We start from the raw sequence: 17,405 nt of genomic DNA, 5'->3' as shown, positions 1-17,405 counted from the left end.
ATTTGAGCAGAGCTTTACAGCCATATATATATATATATATATATATATATATATATATATTATATATATATAACATAATATCTGTTGCCCTAAAAAATTCAAGTCCTCCGTAATCTCAATAATCCCAAGTTACAATATCGTCTTGACCTTATTGGTCAAAGTGACCAATCAGTAGATAAAACTATTGCTATATAGTGAAACTTAGCGTAACGGCCTATTTTTTGACGGGGATTCCAAAAAAATAGATTAGAAGACTCAATTCGGACTAGAAGTATGACTTTTGGGTGTTTAGGGGAACATTACCCAACAAAGGTTTGATTCTGGTAGGGAAAAACTTTATGTTTCTGGATATTGTGGCTCATTAACATACCTTCCCGCTAAGCTAGGAGGATTTCCTTTAAACCACGCGTAGCATTTGAACTGAGCTTTACGACAATCTAAATATCAAAATCGGTTCAGTATTTGTTGACTTATGATGTCACAGATTATTAAATAATTTGGGGAAAATTTTCACCTTTGTAAGAATGAACCATAAAACAACTTCTAGAGCTTTTTTTGATAAACGGACAACGGTCCTGGTCAGGAAAAATTCTAAATTTGCTGCCCTCTAGGTCATTACTACATTATAATTGCCAAAAAAAATGGTGTAGGACGAAAAAGTTGCTGTAGTTATGTGTCAAACATTGCAAACAGCTCCCTGAGTGAAAAGTCAAACAGCTCCCTGAGCAAAAAAGCTTATTAAAATAGTGTTTCATTGCATGAGCGTAAATTATATTTCCCAAGATTTAAAATGAGCTATATATTGTCCCTAGGCCAATATTTGTTAACAAACTGTGCCACCAAAGACAAAGTCACCATTTCAAAATGACATATGGGTTCTGGCCTAGATTTGAAATAGTTCCGGGGCGTTTTCGGTCAATTTTTTATCTACGTGAACTACGGCTCAGAAGCTTTGCAACCATATATGTTTTGTTACTAAAATATCCTGGTGAGGTGGTTAAACCAACTGGTGAGCTGAAAAATTTTAAGGGCGAGATTTGAAAAATGACGTTTTTGCTAAAAATTGATAGTTACATCTACCCTAATTTTAAGGGCGAGATTTGAAAGTTGACGTTTTTGCTAAAAATTGATAGTTACATCTAAGATCTTGAAAGTTATATTACTGCAAAGAAGAGATTGAATATTCGGGGAGAAATTGTACATCAAATACAAATCCAACTTTCAACTAGGTGACCAGTGCTTCTAGGGGGCATAAACGCCCCTAAACGGTCAAAAAGTATCCGTTTTTTAAACTAAACTTTCAGAGAAGCAAGCATTGCTAAAGATTTCTTTCGAAAACTATTCTGAGGAAAAATTGATAAAATTTTCACGCTATCTTGTAATTTTTTGTATTGAAACTCCAAAAATATGCAGAAGGTGTTACCAAAGCTGCACGCAAACAACTCAGAAGAAATACAAAGACGCTCTGTTCCTTTCCTCCACACTCCGAACAACAATTGTGTCAGACCGTCACGTTCTACACGCCGTTTGAATCAATAAGCTGTCTCTTAGTCCCTTCCATAACAAACGTTTCATTCTTGAGGTCGGTATAAAAACTTGCCGTTCGGCTATGCCGACGCAATTGAGGCCACTGATTTTGAAACCGATCCAGAGTGGGATGCACCGAATCAAAATGAAATTGAGGACCTGTTTGAGGAAGAATGGGAAGGTGACAACGAGTCGGACAGCACGCTCCCAACTGAAAGTTGGCAGCCACCCGATCCTGGATTCAACAGAATTATAAACGAATCGGACTTGAATAGTGAAGATAATGTCGATTTCGAGACATCAACTGACGAATAATCGCCATCCAAATGTCCATTCAGAAATTATGAAGCTGTTGAATCTGACGAGGGAGGTGAAGTAATCGATTCGGAGGGGGAAGAAGTAATACCACCGTGTGAAAGGGGACAACGCACGTACAAATCAACAATTTTCAGCCTTAGTTTTATGTCTGTAACTGTTAAGCATTGTCTTATGTTTCTTATTTCAATTAAAACTATTCAGTGCTTTTAACACAATCTCAAAATATCCCCACTTAATTGTATGGTCTCTAAAATAATTGAAAAGATTTGAATATTTGTAATTTTTCCTTCATTCCTTGCTAATTTTGTATTTCTGTTAAAAATGGCTCAATTTTTGTTCAAAACCCATTTTAAAGTTCTAACCTGCCCGTGTTTAATACTGGTTTCAGAAACAACGCTTTTTATCGTGATTTCTAACCTCTCGATTGTACAGATTGTGTTAAATTACAGTTCAATTTCTCAACCCAAGCTTGTCTTGTTTGGCTATATTTCAAATACTGGATGTGAGCAAACTGCGTGGTTTGGTTCTACAATAAATTCACAGTTTCTTTCCAGTCTCTCTGATAAATCTAAATATTTCATTCAAATTCACGCTGTTACTACTTCTGTCTCTTCAAAAGTCCTCAACATTTCGAGATTTAGATATTTTTTTTATTGTTTTTCAGTAAATATAACCGGACCAAGTAGTTATTCAAATCAAACCAAACTCATACTCAGAGATCACCTATGTATGGGTAGTCAAAAACATCAAGAATTGTTGGAATAACTTGCTGAAAAGTTAGGTTTTCTATACTGATTATTCAGACTTTTTTATCGTGAGAGAAATTAACACAAATAATTATACCCAAAAATGAATAGTCATATTCGGATATAGTCATGTGCGGAGACTACCGTTGCCAGAGAAATTCTTTACAATTGGTCGAGGCCTTTGCAGAGCCAAACATTGTAGAGACTAGGAAAATGAGCTGCAAGGATTACGTAATAACTATGATTGGAGGCAACTAAATCTGCCCAAGAGATGTCAAAACACCTGCAGATTTGACAATGCAGCAAGTTTTCATTATTGAAAGGATATCCATAACTACTGCAAACAAAACAACCAACTTACACTACTAGGACACTGCTCCACGCTTGAACAACTTAGCCGTTATATAGAAAATGAACAGCCAACTGCTCAAACAATTTAAAAAGAAACACATTGAGTTCGCACAACTAATTGGACGCGACTTTTTGTACGTTGTGCATCTTCTCAGTTCAATCTTTTTTTAAGAAGAGTTTCCATCAGCACCACAGATTTTAAAATGAATGCTAAAAGCCATCACCCCTATCTCAGAACGCAGTCAATTCTAAGAAAGTTCCAGATCCAAAATACATGAGCATGGTGGATCACATGGCCCACTTTGACTCCGGGTTTTAAAAAAATCAACTTGAGATGACAGTAGATTAGATATATTATGTATATGGTTTTTAATTTGTTTTGGTTGCGGTGATTCTTAGGTCGCGTTTTTTACCGTTTGCTAGGACTCAATTCTACCATAATTGTTTGTTTGTAGCTCCGCGCGGATGAAAGAGGAGGAGAGAAACACCAGAAAATAAAAGAAAATCTCAAAATTTGGGTTTGTGAATCAATTTGAGATAAGTTTCAGGTAATATGTGATATCACCATTATCCTAAAATCTTAAGTTCAAAAACCCCTCTGATTAGATTAGTGTGCGCCCGAAGAGGACCTATGATCAGACAATTACAAGACCAACATACCTCAAGGCCGTTGCTTTTTGGCGCTTAATTTGCGAAAATCCGAAACTGTCCTAAAAATATGACGATTCCGATGCTTTTTTGCGTTTAAAAAACGACAATACCAAAACTTCGTTGAAATGAGAAATCCTAATCCCGGTGTGATTCTGAGTAGGGTCCAATATGAGTGGGGGTACCTTTAGCGATCGGAACTGTGCAGAGCTAGAGCTCTGAAACTTTGGCAAACAGCTTAGAGTTGAGTAGCAAGCCCACACCCGAAAACCCTAACAAAAACGGTGCAGAGAAAGCTGTTTTTAGAGACCAAATTTTTCTAAGGTGTGATTCTGGGTAGTTTAGGGAAACGTTTTTCTCCAAAACTAACATAGAAACCCAACTGTTTTTTCGGCTGGCTTTACTCAGTTGCTTGAGAGGAGTTCAGGCATATAAGTTTTATCGCCAAACTCCCACGAGAAGTTGGTGAAAAACGTTGCCCCGAAGGGGTTAAGGTTCGGATTTTGTTTGGCAATTTCTCGAAATATACCCAACGGATTCCAAAAAAAAAAAAATTAAATGGCTGTTCTTCATTTGGGCAGAGCTTTACAGCCATATATATAACATAAAATCTGTTGCCCTAAAAAATTCATGTCCTCCGTAATCTCAAAAATCCCAAGTTACAATGTGACCATTCAGATCACTTAGCATACCGGCCTATTTTTCGACGTGGATTCCAAATAAAATAGGTTAGAAGACTGAATTCGGACTAGAAGTATGACTTTTGGGTGTTTAGGGGAACATTACCCAACAAAGGTTTGATTCTGGTAGGGAAAAATATTATGTTTCGGGATATTGTGGCTCATTAACATACCTTCCTGCTAAGCTAGAAGGATTCCCTTTAAACCACGCGTAGCATTTGAACTGAGCTTTACGACAATATAGATATCAAAATCGCCTCAGTATTTGATGACTGATAATGTCACAGATTATTAAATAATTTAGAAAATTTTTCACCTTTGTAACAATGAACCATAAAACAACTTCTAGAGCTTTTTTTGATAAACGGACAACGGTCCTGGTCAGGAAAAATTCTAAATTTGCTGCCCTCTAGGTCATTACTACATTATAATTGCCAAAAAAAATGGTGTAGGACGAAAAAGTTGCTGTAGTTATGTGTCAAACATTGCAAACAGCTCCCTGAGTCAGAAGTCCGCAAAAAAGCTTATTAAGATAGTGTTTCATTGCATGAGCGTAAATTATATTTCCCAAGATTTAAAATGAGCTATATATTGTCCCTAGGCCAATATTTGTTAACAAACTGTGCCACCAAAGACAAAGTCACCATTTCAAAATGACATATGGGTTCTGGCCTAGGTTTGAAATAGTTCCGGGGCGTTTTCGGTCAATTTTTTATCTACGTGAACTACGGCTCAGAAGCTTTGCAACCATATATGTTTTGTTACTAAAATATCCTGGTGAGGTGGTTAAACCAACTGGTGAGCTGAAAAATTTTAAGGGCGAGATTTGAAAGTTGACGTTTTTGCTAAAAAGTGATAGTTACATCTACCCCAAGATCTTGAAAGTTATATTACTGCACAGAAGAGGTAGAAGATTCGGGGAGAAATTGTACATCAAATACAAATCCAACTTTCAACTAGGTGACAGGTGCTTTTAGGAGGCATAAACACCCCTAAACGGTCAAAAATTGTCCGTTTTTGATCCTCGCCCAATTGTCTATAGAAGAGCCCTTCAAAACTTTATGTGGGGCTATTGTATTTTTCTTAAGTGGGCGGAATTAGCCACTGCTTACCAAGTCCAAATTGACTCGATTTTTGTTTTGTTTCATGCCGTTTTAGGCACCTTTAAAACAAACATTGATATAGAGTAATATACATGGTTGTAAAGCTTATTAAACGAGCTTTAAAATGAGCAAAATATAAAGCAATTTGAGCCAATATTTGTTAACATTTGAATAAAACAAACACAAGTGGCATCCGTTTTTTAATCCTCGCACAATTGCATATACAGACGATTTTGAAAATTTTATATAGGGCTATAGCACCATTCTTAAAATTCGTCACCTATTACAAAGTCATAATTGACCTGATTTTTTTTAAGTTTGATGCCATTTTAGAGATATTTCCAGCCCCTATCTATATTGAGTAATATACATGGCTGCAAAGCGTATTAAATGAGCCTTAAAAGAGCTATATTAAACAATTTGAGCCAATATTTATTACCTTCGACCTATGTACTCCAGGTACCATTTTTGCTTCCTAGAGCAAACTTTTAGATAAGGATAGCGCAAATTTATAGATTTGATGTAATCCCCTATATCAAGGAGTTGTGAAAACATAATTTTCATACACATCGCACTCACATTTGTACCCCTCAGGATGACAGAACACATAGAACACTTGAAAGTATTTCGTTTCTGCAGGTATTTTTGCTTCCTAGAGCAAAAGTTTACAAAAGGAGAGTGAAAATTTGTTAATTATATGTAATCTCCAATATTCGGGGAGGTCAAAAATATATTTTTTATACACATTGAACTCATATTTATAACCCTCAGGATGAGAGAACACATAGAATGCTTGAAAGTATTTCGTTTCTCCAGGTATTTTGGCTTCCTAGAACAAAAGTTAGAAAAGAAATGTGCAAATTTATTAGTTTTTTGTGGTCTCTTATATTAGGAGAGTTCAAAGATATATTTTGGTACGCATTTGACGACTATTGATACCCCTCATGATGACGGAATACATAGAATACAAGCAAGTATTTCGTTTCTCCGTATTTTTGCTTCCTAGAGCAAAAGTTTAGATAAGAAAAGTGTGAATTTATTAATTTGATGTAATCTCCGATATTACGTGAGTTTTAAAAATATAAGTTTTATACACATTGGACGCCTATTTATACCCCCACAGGATGACAGAATACATAGAATACTTGAAGTTAGTTTGTTTCTCCGGGTATTTTTGCTTCCCAGAGCAAAAGATTAGAAAAGGAAAAAACAAATTTATTAATTTTATGTTATCTCCTATATCAGGGGAGTTTTAAAATAAAATTTTTATACACATTGGACGCCTATTTATACCCCACAGGATGACAGAATACATAGAATACTTGAGAGACTGGAGCAAGATCTACTAAAAAAAATTTATGCAAAGTTTAAGCGAACAGGTTGATGTAGAGTATGTGTTCTATAATCAGAGCTGGAAAAACTACATTGATGGAAAAAACTCGACTGGTATTACCCAATTGATCAATGACTGCGGCAACGGAAGCAGGCCGAACATCGTGCCTCGTATTCACACCGACAAAAAGAAACAACGCCATATAGAAATTATTGCTCTAATAGACATAGCTAAAGACGACGAACTAGTTTATAACTACGGTGGAGCTCATGGAAGAGACCTTGCCGTAAAAAGCAACTCAGCCGATGCTACAAAACTACCAATTCTCAAACCAAAACCAGCCTCGGTAGTTAACAGCGACACTATCAGTATTCCTGAACTTGTGAAGAAGCTATCAACGGTGTGCACAACTGATGTTTCATCTTTAGCAACAACAGAAAAAAATACCACCGTCATGCAAACAATACCAAGCAGTAGCGTTATCAATTGGAAGATGCCAAAATGCGACGAGGAGGGCCATATTCTAATAGATTTTGATCTCAAAAACAAATCAAAGAGGATACGTAAAGATTGGAGAGATAAGAGACAGTGATTCCGATTACGAACCCAGCAGCTCTGGCAAGAGCAAACGGAAACCGAAGAAGATGGATAAAACATCGAAACAACGACAACAAGATTTAAATTATCAACAACAGAACAGTCTATCCTATAATCAACACGAGACAATTTCGTCTACTAATCAACAAGAAAACGTTCAGTCAAATAATCAGATCAAACAAGCAAAAAATTCAGTAGCAGATCTAAATGGAGGTTTGGACGGCTTTTGTCTTTACTGCGAAATGCCTATCAATTATATCGAAGAGTACATTGACCATCAGGCCTCTTGTCCAAATTTTAAAGCCTCGTTTGTTTAGAGATGGAAAACCACTGCACTTTCTACATAGCTGTATGCATTGCCTAAGAGTGTGTAACAAAAACAAATTCTGCGGTATGCGACATCATCTACAAGAGAACCATGAAATTAAGGAATCAGAACCAGGTACAGATTATTTCGTCTACACAATTAGCTCAGAGCCTCAAGAAGCCTTTCAGCAAAGTCAACTAACAGCTCCAATGTCTACCAGCAAACTGGGAGAACCGAAAACCAGCCTTCAACGTCACGTAGGAGAAACGAATCTTCTAGCATTTGTTTAATTGCACGACAAAGAAGACAATTTAGACAAGCATGTCAACAAAGCTCAAGTTCTCAATCATCAGATATTGAAACCCAAGATGAATGCGTGCCGTATACAACTGTCAAAGAAGCTAATAACCAATTGGATGACACCGACAATTACAATTGTCAATTCTCAGCAAAAAACTAGCACAACATTTGCTCTTAAACGTCATTTTCAAAACATACACAAAATATCGGACAAAGGAGTTCTGAAATTGATTCAAAAAGTTTACCTTCTGAAAGACAAAAATCTTAAAGAAAACAGATATTTCCTTTGACTTGAGTGCAACGACTTGTTTGATAGGAACTACCGCCACACTTACAATACAGCGCCTAAAAGTCATCAAGCAAAGTGGTATCCGACTGCAATAGTCAAACTCAGTGATTTGCCCAATCATTTACTGGAACAAGTGAAAACATAAGATCCCAACGGAGACCATAAGGAAAGTCGTTTTATGAAAATAAGCAATGGATTTAGAAAAGTAAACTTCAACCAAATTTTGGAGGACTTCGAAAAGGACAAAATTAATGAGATATCAAGCGGTCAGCGTCACGACTGGAAGATGTCAAACTTGAAAGGGAGAATCAGCAGATTTCGCGATGCAATTGTTGCAACCAAAGGACTCCTGAATGCAACTAAGTTGACACCTTGGCTAAACTCTTACCCTCAGATTCGGTCAGCAGCAACACGCCGGAACAATTTGAATCTCCGCAAAATGTTTCTTAATGAATATCTATGTCGAGCTATGGCTGGAAATTCATCTCTTGTTAATTTCCAAGTTTTTTACTGGGCAGATCGACCAAATGATGAGAAGAGAAACAAAAAGTAAGAAGGCCCGCCATCAGCTAACCAAGAAGGCAACGGCAAATATGCTTCCGACAACGAACCGAATGAATTATCTCAAAAATTGTGTGTTGTCGTACTTGAAACCAAAACTGACTGACGAAACTGGTCATCAGGAAACACAGGTATACTTGTCATCATCAACCTTGTGGGAATGATGATTCTCAGAAATGCTTCCAGAAGTGGTACAATTACCACAATGCGCACTGAATACATCGACGCCGAAAATCTAACTTATGCCTTAGAATCTGACAGAGTTGCAATCCAATTTGCACCCAAAAGCGTTATCAATGCTAGAAAAGGTCCCGGGGAACGAGAACGATTGCAAAAGATTTTGACATTGCTTGAAAAATCCCACGAAATTTCTTTTGCAATGGAATACGGTTTCAGGTCGTTAAGGAAGAGGAAATGAAAATTTTGCTACGGTTTGAAGACATCAGGGAAAAAAATGGGTTTACAGCATGCGTTTCTTTTTGCATCAAATGTGGCGAAAGCAGGAATAACATTCGATGAGCAGAAAATTTTTTGCCAACGATATCATTCGATCATACTGAACCAGCATGGTTTCAGAGGTGTTATATTCTATTCAACAGTCTATCGCAAACTAATCACTACTGAGGTTTGTGAAAATATTGTTGACCCGCAAAGGAGACTTGCAGTTCACGGTCACGTCGAACACTGGGAGGACACGGCCCAAGATCATTAAAATCTCGAAAGAAATAAAGCAATGAATGCTGCCTTCAACACTGAAATCATTGATAATATCCTTGAAAAAGGAGGTAAGCAAGCACTTGACCTGCAACGCGCAATCGAACAAGCAGCTAGCGCCGGACCCAGCTTAGAAACAAATGACTTTCATTATGATAGCGACACATAAGAAGGAGGATCACCTAATAAAACTGAATTAGATGCACAAATCGAGGAAAAGAGAAGCGACTAAGATTCTTCGCACGATGAGTTAACAGTAGAAGCAATTGCACGTTTCTTGAAAACGAGAAAACAAAGGTCAAGTCAACAAAAGTACCAGCCTGCAGATGAGGACTACAAAATATGTCGAGAGTGGTATTTTAAGTTCAATTCGAAATAATTTCTCGCAGTTTTTCAGATACGCAGGTCTGCCTGTGAACTTGGACGCACTTTAGACCCTCTCTAAATCAGTAGATAAACATTTCAACGTGGATAAGGAACGAAACGTCCAAATGCAATGAAAACAAAAAACTGAAACAATCTTCATGTTTACAAACTTTGTTATTTGAACTTTGAATTTTGCTATTGTACTTATTGTAATTGGAACCAATGGCAATAACTCCACAAGAAGATCAGTATCATAATATGATTTTTTACGAAGTGAACAAAAATGTTTACTCACTTTTTACTTTATTTGACTTATGATTTTGTTTACTTTAACTGACTTTACTTATCATTTATCAAATTTCGATCTTTTTGAAGATCTATTACCCTTTGTTTTAAGTGACGAGTTCTGTCATGCAGCAGTAATGTATAAATTGTTTTATTTCTTTGTCAACTCAATTGTCAATCTCAAAAAACGAAAAGAAAGAAAGGGAAAAAGAGAAACCACAAAAAAAAGAAATAAGAAAGGGGGAAAAGAAAATCCAAAAGAGAAAAAGGGAAAAAGGAGAACCCACAAAAGAAAATAAAAATCTGGAAAAGAAAAAAAACCAAAAAAAATGTGAGGAAAGGAGGGAACTCCGCCATTGCCTGTTCCCAAGTGCAGCATGAGATAAGGAGGGACTCCCGTGAAGATATGTGATCTCTTCAAAGACAAGACAACAACAACGACGACGGCAGCAACATGAACAGCAACCATAAAGACCGTAATGAAACACTTGACAGATCCCAAGTCCTGAATGCGAACGGAGAAGAAATGATCTGGAGTTATTGGGCAGTGCAGATCAACTTCTATTTGGGCGAACATCAAAAGCAGGAGATTTTGGGCGGTGCAGATTAACTTCATTTTTGGCGAACATCAATGAATGCAGCGCACGCTTATGTGCAAGGTAAACGAGGTAGGCGTGATACGGAGGTAGGCGGGGTACGAAGAAAGAGAACCTGCCTCTGTCAAAGAGGTAGGCCACCCGAAATCCATCGCCATAAATGGATGTCAGCTGAGTAAAATATCACAACGCTGGTTGTGGTCTCAGGAGTTGTCTGAATCCACCAATTGGTTCAAATGACTGTAACTGCCTTTGTCAAATGAAGGCAGGCCACCCGACATCCTTCGCTAAATAGGGATGTCTTGGTGTATAATATCACATCGCCAAAAAATGTCGATGGGTGGTAACTCCGCCATTGCCTGGTCCCAAGTCCAGGGCGAGAAAGCAGGAGGGGCACCAAAACAAACAAAAAAGATTGCAACTACAGCGACAACATCAACGACAAGGACATCAATGACGACAGCGGCAACAACAGAAAGGACGACGAAAACAACGACAATGACAACAACAACGACGGCAGCATGTACAACGATCGTCAACAGTTACGACGGCGAAAACAACAACATGTATGGTGACGACAGGAACAAAAATGACAGCATCGCCAACAACAGTAACGAATCTGTCAGCAATGACAACGATAGCAACACAATGATAAACACGACGAGAACAAAACAACGACATACGAAGACAACAACGACGACAGATTTTCCAAGGAAAACATCGACAGCGACAGCAGCATAAAGTAACGAAAACAGCAGCAGCGACACCGATGTCGACATCAACGAGAGGCACAGAGATATCAAGGTAAACAACCCAACGCTAACGGTTGCAATTAAATCGACAACAACGACAAACGAAGACAACATCAACAGTAATGACAGCAAAAATGACAGTAGAAACAACATAGACAGCAACGATAACGATAGCGATATGCAGAGCAGCAAGAAAATGCAACATTTTAGAAAAAACTGCCTCAGTCGAACAATGGCAGGCCACCCGACATCCATATCCAAAAATGGACGTCACTTGTCAAAATAACTGACACCGCCAAAAATGTCGGTTGGTGGTAACTCCGCCATTGCCTGGTCCCAAGTCCAGGATGAGAAAGGAGGAGGGACAACAAAACAATTCACAAAACAAAAGGTGGTAACTCCGCCATTGCCTGGTCCCAAGTCCAGGCTGAGAAAGGAGGAGAGACACCATAACAAACATCAATTGGTTCTTTGGAGTGATTTCTTAAAATTTTTTTGTGGCAGTTTGGGTGTTTTCAATGTTTTTAGGGCGTTTTTTATGGTCTTTTCACGCAATTTTGCGTTTTTGTGTTTCGGGGACTGCCAGATATTTCGCGCAACTGGGACACTTTCTAGCTTTCTAGGTAATTTGAGGCAAAAAGAGGCATAGGCGATGAATTTTGAAGTTTTCGGGGCAATTTGGGTGATTTGGTTGATTTTGAGCAACTTGGACACTTTTGGTGGCTTAACGGGCCATTTGGTGTGATAGGTGCCGATGCCGTTGATTTCTGAACTTTTCGGGGCACACTGGGTGTTTTCTGGACAATTTTAGATGTTTAGGGCCAAAATATTTTATTAGTGTGTGATTCTGGGCATTTAGGGCTAACTACACGGGGGTGTGATTCTGGGTTTCCCCTAGCCCTAAGGTGCAGGTGTGATTCTGGGCGGCAGAAGTGTGATTTTGGTCATCAAAAGGTGTGATTCTGAGTTAGTAGATCAAGGTGTGATGCTGGGGTGTGATTCTGAGACCGCTGAAAATTCCTATCAGGTGTGATTCTGGTCACACCATTCTCAGAATCACACCTTGTTTAGGACCCTAAACGACAAAACCGATCCCGTCTCATGTTTAAAAACCACGATACCAAATCTGTCTTTCAAACCAAAGACAGATTCGGTATTGTGATTTTTAAAAGTAAGACAGATTCGATGTCATCGTTTTTTCAACGCAAGGAAATCATTCGTTGTTAATTCGCTAGACAAAGACAACGTTACCGACGATTTCCTGTATTTGAAAACTAAAATTTTGCATTTAGGGATAACTTCCTTTTTGTGTTAACTCTCAACGCGAACCCCAGGAAAACGGCTCACTGCAAAAAGAAGTGAATCACTTTACGTCGCCCAACCAATATTCCTCAGCTCGTTAGATTGCATTCAATAACTTAATTTCTTACCGTCTTGATGAATTTTTTGACGGCCAAAAAGTAAGTCCAATTATCCATTTTTCTACAAAAATTGTAAATAAAATCTGAACTTGACAGGAGATTGTTGAAAGTCAGCGTCCATTCTTTATATGACTAAACGCAGTTCGGTCTTTCAAAGAGAGCCTTTAATAGCTAGAAGTACAATCAGTTGTAAAATGGACAGAAAAGCCAGGCATGTAACAATCTGTAGCTCATAGCCCATCAGAGTAAGTTAACGAGAAGAATTTGCTTGCAATTCACATGCAATAGAAATTGTATTTAGACCAAGATTCATCAACTATTTCAGGCCACTTCGAATGAAATTCCTGTTTTCTCCACTATACCACCAGAAAATAAAAAAAAAATTGAAAGCTCGTTTTTTGAGTCAACTTGAGATAATTTTCAGGCAATATGTTATATCATCCTCCTGAAATCTTGCTCTAAAAAATCTCAATGATTAAACTATTGCGCGCTCAAAAGCCCTTTGATCAGAGAATACGCCGGCCGAAACTACTTCTGATCATATTTTTGTGCGCCCGGAGAGGACTTATGATCACCATTACCAGACGAACGTACCTCGATGCCGGTGCATTCTTGCGTTTAGAAAGCAATAATACCAATTGTCTTACAATTAAAAACGACGATACCGATGCCTCCTTAGGTTAAAAAAAGAGGCTTCCTTTGGATGCTCCCTTAGGATTAAAAAATTCTCCGTAACGTTGAGAAAACGACAATACCGAATAAAACCCACTTTTTTGTCGTACGTTTAAAACCCGCGATACTGAATCTGTCTTTCATACGTAAGACAGATTTGGTATTGTGATTTTTAAACGCAAGACAGATTCGATGTTGTCGTTTTTTCAACGCAATGCAGATTCGGTATCTTCGATAAAAAAAATCTTATTTAAAATAACGAACACCAACGACAATACTGCTGAAAAAATCAAAGATATTTGTGGATTTGGGGCGAATAAGACAACTCTACCGACGATTTCTTGTGTTTAAAAACCGAAGATTTCTCAACTAGGGATAACTTTATTTTTCTGTTAACTCTTCAAAACATACCCCAGGAATACGGCTCACTGCACAGAGAAGTGAATCACTTTTACGTAGCCCCACCAATATTCTGCAGCTCGTTCGATTCCATTCAACATTTCAATTTATTACCGTCTTGGTAAACTTATTGACGGCCATAAAGTAAGTCCAATTGAGCATTTTCCATTTAATTGGCGAAAAAAATCTAACTTGACAGGAGCTTGTTGTTAAGAAGCCGGCGTCCATTCGTTAAGTCTAAACGCTGTTCGGGCTTTCAAAGACGGCCTTTGTTAGCTAGATCCACAATCAGTTGTTGTAAAGTGGACATAAAAGCCAGGCATGTTGCAATCAGCAGCTCATAGCACATCACAGTACAGTAAGTTAACGAGGAGAATTTGCTTGCAATTAACATTCAATAGCAATTGTATTTAGACAAAAATGCAACAACTATTTCAGGCCACTTCAACTAAAATTTAAGTGTCTCCCATTATACCCCCACCCCCGTTTAGTCGACGTAAAATGTATACCCCACATCATGGTAATCATAGCATCCATAGCACAGCGGATAAATTTCCAGGGTGGGCTATAATGGGAAAACGCAATATTTTTAACCTTTAATTTTGAAATAAAGTATTGTACTTTTTATACGAAAACTTCAGTTTCGAACATTTTTCGAGTAAGAGACTAAGATGTTAGCACCATAAGAAACATTTGTGAAAAGAAGCTGATTTCACTATACACCTGTTGTCGCTCATCTTCTCAATTTTAATATTAATTATATGTTTTCACTCTAACTAATTATAATTTCCATAACAGAAACATCTCTATCTAAACAGCAAAATTATGAATTTTATAGAAAGTCTCACGCTTTCTGTCGAATCTACACGGCTTTTCCAAAGTTCTGAAGCTTGCTGAAAACATTCACAATTTTGAGAGAAAAAAGTGGTCAGAAATATAAAATAGTTTGGTTGATCAATAATTTCAGCAAGCTTCAGCTGGACAATTTTTCTAACTAGATTATAAATTAAATGATTACTCATTGCAACATGAAAAATAGTCCCAAAACAAACAAACAGACACATGAGAAAATTTGTAATAAATTGGAGGATAGAAGAAGGGCGCATCAAAATTACGCTCACAAACGCATGAGAATGAATATCCTAATGAGATAACTAAGCCTCTAACTATATAATGAAAAAAAAAAACTAACAGAGATAGAATGAAATTTTTAGCAGAATGGCATCAACATTGAAGAATAATCCCGATATTGAAATATTTAAACCTATATTCTTAACAGCACTGCATTCTTGCTTAAAACTCAAACTGATTTTTCACGTCAAGCTAATTATCAAGTTTCAAAGCAATTTTCCTACCTATGAAAGGTCGTCATACAGTTGAGTTGAAACTTATCGCAAAAAATTCTTCTTTTTGATATTTTCTCAATTTTTTTAAATTGCGTGCTTTCCAAGTAGATACCTGGATGACTCCCTAGACTTTACAGATCACCAAAAGCTGTATTAGCTTAGCAACAAAAGTCTTTTGAAAACGAGCCTTGATTCCCCATCCGTCAAAAAACATGATCAAAATTGACTTTTATAGTGATCCCATGAAAAAATTACACTTATATGACTCTCATTAGTCTCTTGCTTAAAAGCATCTTGCAGTGCTGTTGACAAATTTATTTCTGTTTTTGAGACACAGACGAAAGCGATGCATCAATAACTAACTTTAATTGCACTTAACTTTCGAAGAAAGACCTTAGGATTGAACAAAGACTGCTTCCTCTCCGCTTTAACAATTTCGCTAGCCCTTCAGGACAGAATTACTAGGTGGAAATATACTTTTAGGCTTGATATAAAAACTAGAAGGGAGGAAACAGGTCCAGTAATTGCAAGGATCTCTAAACTACAGGCGATGTATAATTAAATTTTACATGCTTAGCATATCTGACAAATGAAACACTTAATGATTTATTAATTCCCGATTAATCGAAAATATACCACACATCATTTGAAGAATAGATCAAGATAGACTGAAAGGATCACGTGGTAATCTAACTCCTCCTCTTTTGCGTCACAACTGTTCAAAATGGACCACAATCGAAATAATCTAAAAGCTATTCTGGTTCCCACACTTCAGAGTAAAAAACTGTAGCATATTGTGCAGGTGAAGTACTAGTCGGGAATTATGGAAACCTGTCGCCATCAACCGCTATTTCCAGTTCCATCCCCAGATTACATACTATCCATTGGATCCCTTCTGAAGTGCAATGGAGATATTGACATTCATTTATTTGCGATGCTGCTATTCGTATGCAAAAATGAATATCGACCGTGCAAATCTTGCGGCTATAACTGTCCGGGCTCCTTCCAGATCTAGAGAATTCATTTAATTTAGCTAGTCAACACAATCCATGCGCAAATCAACAGTCTGCCCGGCTAAAAAAAAGGTGATTGAACACCCGAGGAATTGGTTAGACCATGGAATGGGAGCAACAACTCAATTGGAAGAGGTTGGAATAGAAAGAAAAGAGGAGTCGGGTGGAGATAAAGAGACTGAAGGTCGAGTGCGCGGTAGGTGTGCAGAGAGGCGGGAGGGTGTTCATGGGGAGGGGGGACACTATAGGATGCAGCAACAGCACTTTCGTCTCCCTCTCACAATGGGCAGAGGAGGTGTCGATGGCGCAAAGTAGGCGTGCACGTTGATATGTGGCAGACGAGCCTGAAACCAGACCACTCAGTTACCAAATCAACACTTTACAATATAGCGAATAGTTAATGATTACTTTTCGTGAATGAAAATTTCGTTTTCGCCTATTTTTATATAGCTTTTCATTAAACCACAGATTATTCAAGAACAATTGTTGAGCACAATCTCCATAACGTGCGTTTTAGTTCAAGTTGAGAGTTCCATGAATTCCGATTAACAAATTGTTAGTAAATTTTTCCGACCAACTTCAGTTTAGGAGGAACTGTATGCTCAACTGAGTTTTTCTTCTGTTCAGTCAATTTTGCCTGATCGATATATTTGACACAGAAACATCATTAAAAAGCCCACCGAGCGTTGAGCATATTAATTGGATGACCTTCTGGATGGTCTATTTCGAAGAGTTAACGAGGTTAAATGTTTTTATGAAAAATAAAGTGATTTTGGTTGGAAAATCATTCTGTGATTTTGAAATCATTCTAGCTGATTTCACTCATTCTGAGTAAATTGACCACACAAAAACTCCGGGCTAATTGGGCTTCCGCCATCCATCAGATTATTCTGAATTACAGATCTGTCATATTTCTTGGGGATATTTTAGCTTATTTATTGGATTATAACCAGCTATTTTTAGCTCATTTTGTCCGTAACATCAAAAAAAAATATCCTCAAAAACTCATAAAACAATCCTAATAAACTATCGAGTTTTCACTTTCTCTCAGACTGATCTGAAATACAGTTTTGTCGTGATT

At 37.6% G+C, this 17,405-nt stretch overlaps 1 protein-coding gene across 1 annotated transcript in view; it reads right to left on the bottom strand.

The window, feature by feature from the left end:
- Window positions 1-15,801: 15,801 nt before the first annotated feature.
- Window positions 15,802-17,405, bottom strand: part of LOC142343244 (uncharacterized) — a 53,604-nt gene continuing 52,000 nt past the window's right edge. Inside the window, exon 15 of the mRNA XM_075395020.1 lies at window positions 15,802-16,668. Coding sequence (XP_075251135.1) covers window positions 16,567-16,668 — 102 coding nt within the window. The 3' untranslated portion in view covers window positions 15,802-16,566. The remainder of the gene's footprint in view (window positions 16,669-17,405) is intronic.

Source organism: Convolutriloba macropyga, chromosome 7 (assembly GCF_964194025.1).
Source record: "Convolutriloba macropyga chromosome 7, txConMacr16.3, whole genome shotgun sequence".
NCBI lineage: Eukaryota > Metazoa > Xenacoelomorpha > Acoela > Convolutidae > Convolutriloba > Convolutriloba macropyga.
This window is presented reverse-complemented; position numbering and strand designations above follow the sequence as displayed.